At 36.7% G+C, this 14,158-nt stretch overlaps 1 protein-coding gene across 1 annotated transcript; it reads right to left on the bottom strand.

Moving 5' to 3' along the window:
- Positions 1-1,189: 1,189 nt before the first annotated feature.
- Positions 1,190-3,028, bottom strand: LOC128033728 (uncharacterized). Its single transcript, XM_052621749.1, has 2 exons — positions 1,596-3,028; positions 1,190-1,217 (listed from the first exon to the last, which is right to left on the bottom strand). The coding sequence occupies exons 1-2, from the start codon at positions 3,026-3,028 to the stop codon at positions 1,190-1,192; spliced, it is 1,461 nt and encodes a 486-aa protein (XP_052477709.1).
- Between the last annotated feature and the right edge of the window lie 11,130 nt (positions 3,029-14,158).

The following is a 14,158-nucleotide window of genomic DNA, read 5'->3' as shown; positions in this document are numbered from 1 at the left end:
ACTATGAAGCCTAATAACTTCCCTGATCTGGCTCCAAACATGCATTTTGCTGGGTTAAGCTTGAGCTGAAATTTCCTCAATCTCAAAAATAATCTTTTTAAGACTTGAACATGCTCCTCTTAAGTTCTAGACTTTGCAATCATATCATCAACATAGACTTCGACATCCTTATGCATCATGTCATGAAACAAAGTCACCATAGCTCTTTGATACGTTGCTCCCGCATTCTTCAATCTGAAGGGCATTACATTGTAACAAAATGTTCCCCATAAAGTAATGAATGTTGTTTTCCCCATATCTTCAGGTTGCATCTTTATTTGATTGTATCCAGAAAAGCCATCCATGAAAGAGAATAGTGAGTAGCCCGCCGTATTATCTACCAAAGTATCAATGTAAGGCAACGGAAAATTGTCCTTTGGACTAGCCTTATTCAAGTCCCTGTAATCCACGCACATTCGTACCTTTCCATCTTTCTTGGGAACGGGGACGATGTTTGCTACCCAATCTGAATATTTGATCTCTTGTAAGAATCCAGCATTGAACTGCCTCTTGACTTCTTCTTTTATTTTTAGCACAACATCAGGTCTCATCCTCCTGAGCTTCTGCTGAACTGGTTTACAGTTTTCTTTTATGGGCAGGCGATGTACCACAATGCTAGTACTTAGCCCGGGCATATCTTGGTATGACCACGCGAAAACATCTTTGAACTCTCAGAGCAATTCAATGAGGTCTTCTTTGTCTTTGCGGTGATTTCAGTTCCAATTTTCACTTTCTTTCCCTCCTTTAGGCTCACGGTTTCTAATGATTCCCTAATGGGTAGGATCTGCCTATCATCTTGTTCTACCATTCTCGACAAGTCCGGAGATATACCACAGTCTTCGTCATTTTCAAAGTCATGAGATCCCTCTAAACACATGTCTTTCTCAAAAAGAGGCTCCGCGTTTGAAGCAGCGTCACTCATGTCATTGATATCTGAGGACCTATGAGGGAATATATCAAAGAATATGCCAAGAATATATAAATTTATGAATAATTATTTGTACAATAAGGTTACAAATGAAAGAATTATTTGGAAGACAATCAATCAAATAGAAAATATTTACTTGCTTGAAAATAAAAAGAATAATTGCTCGAAATGGATGTAAAGATGTATTTCATTGGAATAATGATATTCAGGCTCAAGGCTTTTTCACAAAGGATTTCCTATCATTTCCAGGCTAAAACAACAAGAATGTTCTGAGCATTACTCTGAATAAGCCCTAAAGACTACAGGGATTTCTTCCGTAGTCCAATTGTTTAGCTCGCTCCCAGGTTCGTAAGAGCAGATCTCCAACAGGGCCTTTTTCTCTGTTGTTTCTATAGCGTTGATATGAACATTTTCCAACATTTCTTCAATGCCTTCACTTCTGGACACTCCTCACTCAGGGTGAATAAACCCACCCGACACAAAAGATGTAGATATGTGGGGAAAGGTCAAAGGCTCCCATTTAACTTCATATCCGCTCAAATGTGCCCTTCTTCTCTCTTGTCTTTTCTCTACTTCTTTCTTCTTCTACTTCATGTCTGGCTTGTATCCTAAGCCAAAACTATCAAACTTTTTCTTTAGCATCGGTGCTTCAATATTTCCTTGAAGATATTTTCCCAATCCTTTCCCGGGTGAAGTTCCTCTTCCAATCATCAATCGCAGCCCCATCTCTGGGGTCCTGGATATTTTCGGTACCAAAATTCTACTTCCTTCAGCAATAAACATCACGTTGACAAATTCTAATGACCGAAAAGAACATTCCACTGCCTCATCGTTAATTTCCACATATGGTGCATCACCAGTTACTGTTGCGATGATATCTTCCTCCGCATTTATTGTTATCAACCGACCCTCTGATACTATCTTCACCTTCTGATGTAGCGATGAAGGTACTGCCCCAGCTAAGTGTATCCATGGTCTTCCCAATAAACAGTTGTAGGAAGGCTTAATATCCATTACCAAGAAGTCCACCTGATAAGTAGTTGGGCCAATCCTTAACGGTACCTCAATTCTCCCCATAACCCTATTTTTCGTTCCATCAAATGCCCTTACTATGCTCTGACACGCTTTCATGTGTGAACTGTCCACCGGTAACCGACTAAGAGTAGATAAAGGCAATATATTCAGTGCAAATCCATTATCAACCAAGACCCCCGGGAATGTGTACCATTTGCATCGGGTAGTAACGTGCAGGGCTTTAGTAGAACCCCTTCCTCTAGATGGTATTTCGTCATCACTGAAGAAGATAAAATTGTCAGCACTTATATTGTTGACCAACCGATCCAGCTTGTTTACCGAAATATCATCAGCCACATATGTTTCATTTAGTACTTTCATTAGTGCACTTCGATGTACTTTTGAACTTAGGAGCAAAGCTAATATAGAAATGCGGGCCGGCTGTTTGCACAGTTGTTCGACAACGCTATATTCGTTGTGTTTCAAAAACTTCAAAAACTCCTTTTCCTCCTTTTCCTTTATTGGTTCATTAACCAATGACTCAACTTCCACTGCCTTCCCTTTCCTCTGCTCTTTCTTCCAGTTCTCTTCTCTTGACGATTCTGCCTGAGCGTCATATCGCTTCCCATTGCGCGTGTAAGAACCTATTTCTTGATTTCTCTCCGCTTCTTTTCCCAAGATTGTCACGTTGCCCCCATAATTCCACGACACCATTTTACTATCCTTATATGGGAAATTTGATGGTTTCTGAATTACAATTTTTGGTGCTATTTGAACCCTAGACTCATTGCTCCGAGGGCATGAAATGATGACCACAGGATGATTCGTTTCTGGAGTCTTCGTTGCCAATTCTGATGCACAAATATTTCTTTTACCCTCCACTTCTTCATAAAACCTTATCTCTTTTTTATCCATCATGTTTTGGACCAGAGCCCTAAATCCCTCAAATTCTTGAATCTCATGTCCTACTTCATGGTGGAATTCACAATAGTTTTCGGTCTCATACCTTTCTTCAAAATCTGAAATAACTAGCCCTCTCTTTGTCATCTCTCTCTAGACCCATTTCAATGGAGTTTTTACTTCAGCAATGTCGTTCTTGACTTCTTCCCCCTACTTTCGCTCGTCATATTCACTCCCTTATCGGTATGATTGGGTAGCGGATTTTCTGTGCCAGGTGAGTCGTCAAGCTTGACAACACCCATGCTAATAAGTCTTTCGACTAGCTTTTTGAAGGCAGTTCAATTTTCTATTGAGTGCCCTGTAATTCCTGCAGCATGGTAATCACATTGTGCGCTCGCATCATACCATTTGGGATACGGGGGTTGTAAAGGGGTCAAGTAATGAGGAGAAACAACGTGTACATTGAATAAACTCTGATATAGCTCCTTATACGACATCAGAATTGGCGTGAACTGGGGCTTCTCATTTCCTTGTTTTACACCAGGTTCTCGTCTTTCTGAACCTTGTTGACTAGCAACCACCGTTCTTGGCTGGTTTACCGTAATCGACTTGTTGTACGCATTCACGTTGTTTACCTCGTTTTCCTTCCTTCTTGCGGTTGACCTTTTGTTACTCTCTCCTGCCTCTATTTTCCCATTTCTTATGGCGTTCTCAATCATTTCGCCATTCATTACTATATCTGAGAAGCTTCTTGTTGCACTTCCTAGCATATGCGTGTTAAACGGGGCCTTTAAGGTATTGATAAAGAGCATCGTAGTTTGTCTTTCTAGAAGCGGTGGTTGGACTTGGATAGCAACTTCCCTCCATCTTTGTGAGTACTACCTGAAACTCTCACTTGGTTTCTTCTCCATGTTTTGTAATGTAATTCTATTGGGGGTCATATCCATTACATGGTTGTACTGTTTCATGAATGCCTGTGCTAGGTCCCTCCATGAACCAATCTTGGTACGACTCAATTGATTGTACAATTTAGACGCTGCTCCTACCAAACTATCTTGGAAACAGTGTATTAACAGCTGGTCGTTATTAACGTAGCTAGTCATCTTTCTACAGAACATAGTGATGCAGGCTTCGAGGCAGCTAGTTCCATTGTATTTTTCAAATTTGGGCATCCTGAATTTGGGAGGAAGTACTAAATCTGGGACTAAGCTTAGATCTTTAGCGTCGATTCCCTGATTATTATCAGCGCTTTCCAAGGCTTTGAGTTTTTCCTCCAACCACTTATACCTATCTTCCCATTGTTTTGGTAATTCCACGTTCGTCTTTCCTTTTTCAGCTGTTTCATCAAAATCAGGAATGATGGGATTAATTAGGTTATCTCCCGGGTTTAAACTTGATCCTCCTTGGAAAACCATGGGGATCGCGGCACCAGTTTGCAATTGTTGCGACCTAATTGTGACAGACAGTCTCCTTGAGTATATTTCAGCTTGGGTTTGTGCATTTGGTGGAGTGAAACCCGGAGGATATAACAGATCCTCACTACCTTCTCCAGGATTGGCCATAGGGCCCTTTCCTTTATCTACTCCTTCCGTTAGCAGATGAGTCAATTCAGCCATTGCATCTTTTTGAGCTTTGATCAATTTTTCCATCATGTCTTCTTGAATTTTATCTAGTTGCTCTTGCATTTGTACTTGCAATCGTTCTTGCATATCCCTTTGCATTTGCTCCAATTTCTTTAATCTTTGGTCCATTTCCTTATTTTTCCGTCGAGTACCGTATTGATGCTTAATTGGTGAGCTTTTGTCAGTTTCCAGTTAACTGTAATGATTTTAACCAATTAGGGTCTTTCGGTGGACTTTAATGTATATGATGCAATGTAATGCAATGCATGAATGCAAAAAGGCGTCGATTCTAATTCAATTTCATTTAGAAAGCTTCATTTGGAAAACATAATTCTTTACATAAAATAGATTACATATACAGTTTTGCCCTAATGCTCAGAACCTTAATCTTTCTAAATAGTGAAGCAAGCTCTTTTCCCCGGTCTGATTCCAACTCGTATTTTACGCTCAAAGTGTCAACTTGTACTGCCAGGGTCTGTAAGTAATCGACTACCTCCCGAATCTAGGTCACGGCTTCTCCCATAACGTGATCTCTGTTTCTAACTTGGGTCTGATAATAGTGGAGCTGTTCTTTCTGACGTTCTTCATTGACTTTAAAAAATGCAACCCGCATCTCATAGTCTTGTAATGTCGCCTCTAATTCTTCCACTCTTTCTTTGTTTCCTCAATCTTGTTCAAGATCGCTCTTAACTCCATCGCGGTATTACGATTTCGGTAACAATGAAGAGACCTTTCAAGTTCAGCTATTCGTGCCTTTAATTCATCCGTCTCATTCCGGCTTTCTAACAAATTCCTCTCCAAGGCCTTGTTTTGTACCTGAGTCTCTTGGCATTTCTTTTCCCATCCATTAGCCTTGTTTCTCTCCTCCCAAATCTCCTGTCGCCACTGCTCTGAAGTCTTTCCCAACCCCGCAGTTCTCATTGACACTCGTAGCTTTTTGTAGTCTGTCTTTAAGCTATCCAGATCCTCCTCTACTTTATTGTTCACTTTCTTTAATTTTTCAGCTTCTAACTTTTGGACATCAGCGTCTAACCTCAAATGCATCTTATCTTCTTCCAACCGCTCTATTTTCTTTTCGAGTTCTAAATTCCTCTTTTCAAAATCTTTTTTGATAATCTCCAACTCTGATGGGATCACTTGTAGGTACTCTTCCATTGGTCGAACACCCTCCAAGTTTAATTCTGGAATGTTATCATTAATTCTCTTACTTCACCACTCACCGTACTCTGGAGTTGTCATCGAACCCACAGCTAGCCTTTTCATCCTATGAACCTGATTCCAAGCTTGAGAAATTTCTTTCACCTTTTTCTTTTAATTGTCTTCTCGGTACGAGAACTCACATTGAGCTAAACCATGTGTAGCCAGCACAAATTGTCTTGAATTGTATTGCCTCAGGACCAACAGAGGTGCATACCCGATGGCTCCCCAAATCCCAAGCAACGGAACCCAATCAAAGCACCCACAACGGTAGAGAATTCCATCAGGAATCAACCAGGGAGCTCTCCACTCCACATCATCCTCTTGAAGATTTTGCAGAATTGCTATCCAATTTTCTTCTGATATGTCGTCCTTTCTTGGCGTAGCCACTATCTCTTTTAAAGGGGAGTAATGCCCAGAGAAAACCTGATACGAAACTTTGTCGACCTTCCAGAAATGACTATGGAACCAAGCTATCAAAAATTACGCACAACCTATAAATCTGCCTTCACCAGCTCGCCTACACACATTCAAAGATCTAAATGTTTCAACCAAAATCGCAGGAACAGGCATGACCCCTTTACCCAACCGATCAAAGAGATCTGAAACCGCTTCGTCAACATGCCCCAATGCTCTAGGGAAAATCACTAACCCGTAGATACTCAAAGAAAACACATCGACCTTCTTTTTCCCATCAGGATGTGCTAGGATCAAGTCTCGCAAATTCCTCCATGGAATACATTTACACTCCCTTTTCTACTTGATCATGGCCGTGATCCACTGCTCGCTCATGCCAGTAATATTCATCAGTTTCTTCCAAAATGCCGGGACATACGCGGCTCTAAAATATGCTTTATCCACCTGAAGTCTTGGACAATGTAGTAAAGCCGTATATTCCTCCACCGTAGGTACCAGATCTACTTCGCCAAAAGTGAAACAGCTATATGCATGATTCCAATATTGAGCAAGGGCCCGAAACAATTGCTCATCCACACTGACGTCAAGCAAATATGGCAAGTCTCCATAATTAGACTAGAATAACTGCTTGGTCTCATCATTCCACTTATCCCATATCTCTTTTAACTCCTGAAGGCAATTTTGCGTCACATTAATACGAGTGTAGTCCCACAGCTCTGACACATAATCCTTAGCTAGACTGTCTCCCTTCTCCAATTGCACTTTCTCTGACCATATACGGACAATGGCATTGTCCTCCACTTTATCAAGAAAGTCGCTCTCCATGACAAACTTCCTAATTTAGCAATCAAACTTGAATCGACACTCTTTTGAATATGAAATGACATGCAAACAACAATAAAACACCATAGTCAGTATAACATATAAACAAAATTTGCAACAAATACGAGAGAAACAAACATTTACGGGCAATCCCTAGGGTTCGAGGAAGTTCTACCTAGGTTGGGTTCCTAGGCTATCTATATGCGGCTTGGTTCTAATAGTCAAGGTACCCGAACTAGCGGATTCCTCGACCTTCACCCATTATAGGCTCATACAGACCGAGTTCGATTTAGGGGAATACATTTCCCTATGGCTGCATGGAGATGAAAATCTCACGTAGGCATAGGTACGGATGTATCCCGAAAGTGATTTACTATCCTGCACGGAGGTGAAAACCTCACGAAGGAGTAGCTTCTCACTCCCACTTAAAAAGGGTAAGACTACACAGTCTTTTTGCAACATGATGCCAAAGCACAATTTACAATGATCATACAAATAAATGCAAAGAGAAGATCGTAAAATTTTAAAAACCCAATTTTAATTTTTGACAATAAGACAAAACAATCAATTTTACGGTCTGACTCTCTTGGGATCCCCAGTGGAGTCGCCAAGCTGTCGAAACCATTCTTTGTATTAGAAAAAACGGGGATCGACTTTAAAAATAAAATAGGGAGTTGCCACCGATCCTTTATTGAGGTGTGATCAGTACACCTTAAAACCATTTTGCTCTACGAGTTTCGAGAAAATAAGTTCAGGAGTCGGTTACGCATGAGGAGGGTTAGCACCCTCGTAACGCCCAAACTTGGTACCGAATTGATTATTTGATGTCTTAATGTCAAAATTTTGAAAAGATTATAAGATACGATCCTTTGGTAAGAAAAGTTTAATGGTAAAATGCATTCATTTCGAAAAGATAGATTGTCACACTCAGTGAGTTAGGGTGCGAACATTCAATCTTTGAAATTAGATTTATTCCTTTTTAGAAGATCATGTGATTTTAGAAGGATACTTGACTATTTAAGTCAATCGAGAAATCCGAATCCGGTAAGTTAAGGTTCATTTTCTCGAAATTCTTAAACATCAAACATTGCCTTTATTTAAAACGAGATAATAAAATGTTGTACCCAGTAAGTTAGGATCAAACATTTTGAAACCTTAAGAATTTTAATCGTGATTTTAATAACATGGACGCTTTATCGTCTAAATTCATCGAGAAGAATCGAAGCCCAGTAAGTTAGGGCCTAATTCTCTCGAGGACCTACAAACGCCAAGCCTTTTTAAAGTTTATAAAATAAAACAATTATGACTTTAATATAATACAACTCTTACTAACGGAACATGATTAAATAACGATACATCTAATAATTCAAACTTAAATTAGAAACAATTAAATGAATAATAGGCCAATACAAACATCGATTTAACCTATTACAAACATCCATATAAAAAAATTAAGCAACCCATAAATTCATAATCAATTTAAAAAACAAACAAAAACAATACAATAAAAGAAAAAAACAGTGATAATAATAAATAATGCAAATATTTACTACAATTTAGTAAGGAATAAAAAATGATTTGAATAAATTTTAATGAAGGCTCTTTAAAACACAAAGAAATAGAAAACAAGTAAAATAAAAGTGAATAGCTTGGAATTAATATCTACATTCTAGTCTATATGCATAAAACTTAGTAAAAATAATAGTATATACCTAGTGATGATATATAAAAGTTGAATAAAAAATAACCGATTTTAGAGGAATAAGGTTTTTTGTATGCGTAAAATAAAATAAAAGAAAAAAAAAAGAATCATTCAAAATAGTAATATATCGTTATATATGCGTATACTAAAAAAATCATGTTATGTGTATGTATATAAAAACATAAAGCATTGTTATTAAAAAAATTAATTTTCTATAAAGATATCTAGTTACTTATATATGAAAAACAAATATATAAAGAAAGTATAATAATAAGAATAAGTATAATAAAAATAACAATAAATTTATAAAAAAAACATAATAATAAGAAGGATTAAATCACAAATAAAATTGAATTAACAGGGAATAAATAAGATTAAGCTAAAGTGAGGGACCATGCTGCAACATGCGTATTACATGGGAGCCTGATTGGGAAATATCCCGCTTCCCCAAAACGCAGCACCACGGCATGGACCAAATTGGAACCCACCTTCAATACGGAGGGACTAGAGGGACAAATAACCCATTTAACCAACAACGCGCGGATCCCCCACGGAACGGGTTGGGTCGAGCGCGGGTCATTGAGTAATACGACGCCATTTTGGGAGCCACTGATTCAGGCCCCAAACGGCGCCGTTTAAACACCCCTCAAGAAACAAATAAAAAAGAAACCCTAATAGGGTTATTCGGTCACCATAAGAAAAACAGAAGAAAATAAAAAAAAGAAAAACTTTGCTTCTCCCCTCTCCTCTTGCGCCGTTCTCGGGCTAAAACCATCCATGGTCTCTCTGGTAGCCACGAAACTGTTGAGAATAACGACGGGATCACAGAGGTATGTACTCACTCGATTTTAACTTATTTACATCGTCTATTGTAAGAAAACCAAAAAGGAAAAAAGGAACGAAGCCGAAAGAAAAAGAAAAAAAGAAACCAGAATCTACCTTTTGAACGATTCTTAGAGAAAGTTTTTTTGTATTCTATTTCTCTGTATTTTTTTGGTATGTTGTAACCGTTTACAAAAGCTTCTGCCTTTTTTCTTTTATAGGCCAAAAAACTAAACTAAAAAAATCAAAAGAATACAAATTTCTCTGTCTTCTTTGCTGGGTTTGCTCGTTTCTTGTAGGTACAGTGTGCAGAGGTGCGAACGTGGCACGTATGGAGGCGAAGGCGCGCGCGTATGAGGGCTCGTCACATGCGGAGGGGGAGCAAAGGGTACGTCACTGCTGCGGTGGTAGGAACCCTTGCTAGGGTTTTCAGTGTTTGGGGAAAACTTTGGGTTGAGTTGGGTTCTAGGCTAGGCTAAAATTTGGGCTTGTATTGGGTCAATTGTAAATGGGCTCTCAGTGACACACCCTAGTTAAATATAGTAAGGTTCTCGCCCCTAATATGTATTATGAAAGGTTTTGGGTTTTGGAACTTGATCAACTTTGTGTAAATTCCGTGGTTCAATTAAATACAACTTAGGCTTCTCTTAAACCTTCATCTCTTGATTTGCTATTAATTTTCATCTTTTATATCAAGTTTATTATGTTTTTCAGATCCATGAGGAACTAATCCTCTCGTGGGAAAGGAAGAATTTAAAATCTAGGCTTGACGACCCTAGGAAGTCATTTAGGTGGGAATTAACCTAAAATTGGTATGGTCAATCCGTGAACACCTTAACCTCGACCTAGTCTAGGCTGTAAGGTCAAGAGATAACTAGTTCTTGCTGACTTGTTATTCTAGTGAAAGATCGAGAGATCCTGCTAGGGCAATGACTAGTTGATTGAACAGGGAACTCGAAGCAATAGTTAGTTATGATAACCAAAGCGAGCTAGTCACCCATGTTCAGATCTGGTTAAGTTTCAATAGCAAATTTCCCAAAAGTTTTTCCATTTATATTATTTTATTTCCTTAGTTATTAAAAGCTCTTTCTTTATGTTTAGTTGTAATATAATTTCTTTAAAATACTAATTAGCTCTACTTTTGCTTAGGTTAGGATTAATTTAGTGCTCGCCTCCATTGGGTACGATCCTCATAGTACTCACCTACTTCGTTGTAACTATATTACAACCTGAATCGTATACTTGCAGATAGCACCTATTTAACATATTTTGTGCAGGATTTCTACTATCGACGTTGGTACGTTCGGAAGTAGTCAGTGACACATCCTAGTTAAATATAGTAAGGTTGCCGCCCCTAATATGTATTATGAAGGGTTTTGGGTCTCTCATGTATTAAGTCAAATTATATATGCTTTATGAAATTTTAACCCAACACTTTATAATTTAATCCAACTCAATACATGTGTTTTATATTTCCCAAAATAAATATTATTTAAATTATTTAATTAGAAAATTTAATTTTTCCAATTAAATAATTTTCTCAAACCAATTCTAATTATGTTAAAAGTCATAGCATCTTTACCGTAAAAGAATCTATGAGAAAATATATTTAATTTCCATTTTCAAGGGATTCACAAAGACCAATTAATTTAATCAAGTTTTAAACTTCAATTATTTGATTAAATAATAAATCGAAAAATTTAATTAATTCTCTAGCCATTTTCATACTATCAAATAGTAATCAAGTCATTTATCACATAGACAAGGGACCCATGGCCATGTTTACTTTTCATCTATCATGTCATGCAAATGAGAAGATATCATTTACTCATTTCTTGTGTTATGAATTCCACTATTATGAATGATGCTACATATTGCAGAAATAGTATACCCAATGCACCATATTTCAGTTCGTTATTTATTTGAACTCAAACTTTTACTTACATCAAAGTATATGAGTCACGCATACATAGTTCATCACCACTCAAGATTAATTATGTCACACAATGAACATCACAAGTGAAAAGATCCATAAACAAATTTTGGATATATTCTACTTCGGTCCTGTCCGATGTACTACAAATCCAATCAGTCACATCTATGTCTCTATCTTCTGGGAGTCATCCGTTCCGATGCTCAAGACAAAACATCTCCCCAATTAGACTTGATAGATAGCATATTAGTCTTTCAATTTGTTTGCTCATTTTCAATTAAACTAATGACATGTTTAGGTTCATCTACTAATAAAAGTTTTCTTTTCGTATTACGATCCTACCACGTAATATCGCTTAGTATTAGTTAAACATTAGATAATTGGAAACACGAAAATATACACACTTTTTCATGCCCTTTTTAACTCAAATTCATGTAGTTTCGGTAAAATTCTTATCGAAAAATATATAATAATTATAAAATAATTAAATTGCACTCAAATTATGAAAAATTTTAATTTTAATTAATTTTATATCAAATTTTTATTATTTTTTATTATTTTCGACAGATTTGCAGAAAGGGCAAAAAACGGCTCGGCAGACACTGCTAGAAGCGCAAAACTGAGAAGCAATTTAGAAGTATCAAGGTGATTTAAATTTTCAGCCTAAGACAGTCTAAATTATGCATATTAATTCATAATATAATTAATTTTAATTTTAATCCAATTTAATTTGGGTTAAATAAATTATTATTAATTAATTATGAAAAATGACCCAATTGAGCTGAACCGAAAAAACCGATCCAACCAAGCACTGGGTAGCCCAAAACCGTCCCACATGCTGACCCAATCAAATTTTTTGGCTGATTATTTGGCTTGCAAAATGGTCCTTGAAGACTCCTTCAATTTGCATTCAAACCCCTTCACTATTCATGCCTTTCAAGATTTGTCCCTACCTAAAAATAACATGTTTGAAATCTTCAAACATGCCACATGTGTGGCCGACCATGGGGGGAGTCTTTGGCTGCTGATTTTGGATATTTTTATCAGCCTTCTCAACCTATAAATACCCCCTTTGTCTTCTCACTTCAAACACATCTCAAACCTATTCATTTCTTCACTTCTCTCTCACTTTTCTCTCTTCATTCCCTTCCATTGTTCTTCATTTTCTTCCCCTATTCCTTTGCCGATTTCACCTCTTGAAAAAGATTCATTCATCCACCATTAGGAGCATCATTCAAGTGTTTGTTGAAGCCTCAGTTCAACAAGAACAAGCGGAGAAGGAGGAGCAGAGCAAATTAGTCAAGCCTCGAAGATACACCAGATTTGATTCTTGTTCTCAACCCTTTTAATTTTGTTGTTGTTATGATGAACATGTCTATGAATATTTGTGATGTTGATATATTTAATTTAATTAATATGGCTTAAATTTAATTTGTGTTAGATTGATTGCATTTTGTCTACTTAATTTATTAAAATTGTGTTTGTGTTGTTATAGGCCTCGGTAAGATGTTTGATTAAGTAAAATCATGACTAAGTTATTCTTGCATTACAATTGTACGGTAACTAATGAATTCATTATTTAAACAGATTGAAATTGTAATTAATTGACACGATACTTAATCAGTGCATGTTTAATCATCTAAGGTAGCCGAAGGTTAAATTAGCAACGGTATCCAACAATACATTAGCATTGCATAACTTCCAAGATTATTGTGATTAAACTGTTTCAAGGTAGAAATACATTGTTACCTCATGTAATCTTTTACGTGCTTATGAGATTGAATTAATTGCTTGAATTGGCATAGAGATATGTACAAGAGATTATTTTGATTTCATAAGTATGTATGTGCATTAACAAATTTGCTTATTAAAATTTGTTTAATCGGTTGAATTGATGAGAGATATATTCAAGAGATAAATAGATTTTGGTAGGTAAGTATGTTCATAAGTTAGCAAATTACCGAGTTGTCGTGAATTTATTCGTAACAACATTAACATGAGTTTAATAATTAAAGTTAAGAAATGTAATTAATTTAGCACAATTATGTCATCTTGATTAAAACCATCTTCCGAAATCGTGCATTGGAACTTTTATTTTATTTTTATTTATTTTATTAGTTAAAACTTAGTTTTAAGCACCTTCCCAAATCAAAATATTTTTCTTCACTAAAGTTTTTTTAAATTGCATTCATAAATAATTCTTTTCACAATCCCTATGGGTACGATAACTCAACATTTACTTGTCATTTTATTACTTATTGTGATTGTGTACACTTGCACATTTTCGTTGTTCCAATAATCAATGAGCCAGTATTTTCTTTCATTTTGCTTTGCGTGCAAAAACCATTAAGGATAATATAAAAGGGTATTGATATAATTTATAGATATTTTTATTAAACCAATTTTTTCAAAAAATAGAAGTGTACATAGACAAAAATACTACACTTAAGGAACTATATCCAATAGCAAGTGGACTAGAACTTCCATGAGGAACTGCCACATTAATTGGAATAGCAAGAGTAATGAACGTACCATGGCAGAATTGTGAGAAGTGCTGGTCAAAGAGATGTTTATAGCTAAATGAGTGGAATTGGTAATAGGAACTCCAAGGCCAACCCAAAGGATATCCCCACCTACAAAATCATTAAAAAGGTTATCAATTAACCTTTACAAAAACATAAACATTCAGCCTAAAATAAAAAAAATTAAATGTACTACGAGTTAAAGGGCCCATAGGTGACTCCCTCCTTTCTCAGGGCCAC

This window comes from Gossypium raimondii, chromosome 1, assembly GCF_025698545.1.
Source record: "Gossypium raimondii isolate GPD5lz chromosome 1, ASM2569854v1, whole genome shotgun sequence".
NCBI lineage: Eukaryota > Viridiplantae > Streptophyta > Magnoliopsida > Malvales > Malvaceae > Gossypium > Gossypium raimondii.
The sequence above is the reverse complement of the archived record's forward strand: the minus strand, read 5'-3'. Positions and strand labels throughout refer to the sequence as shown.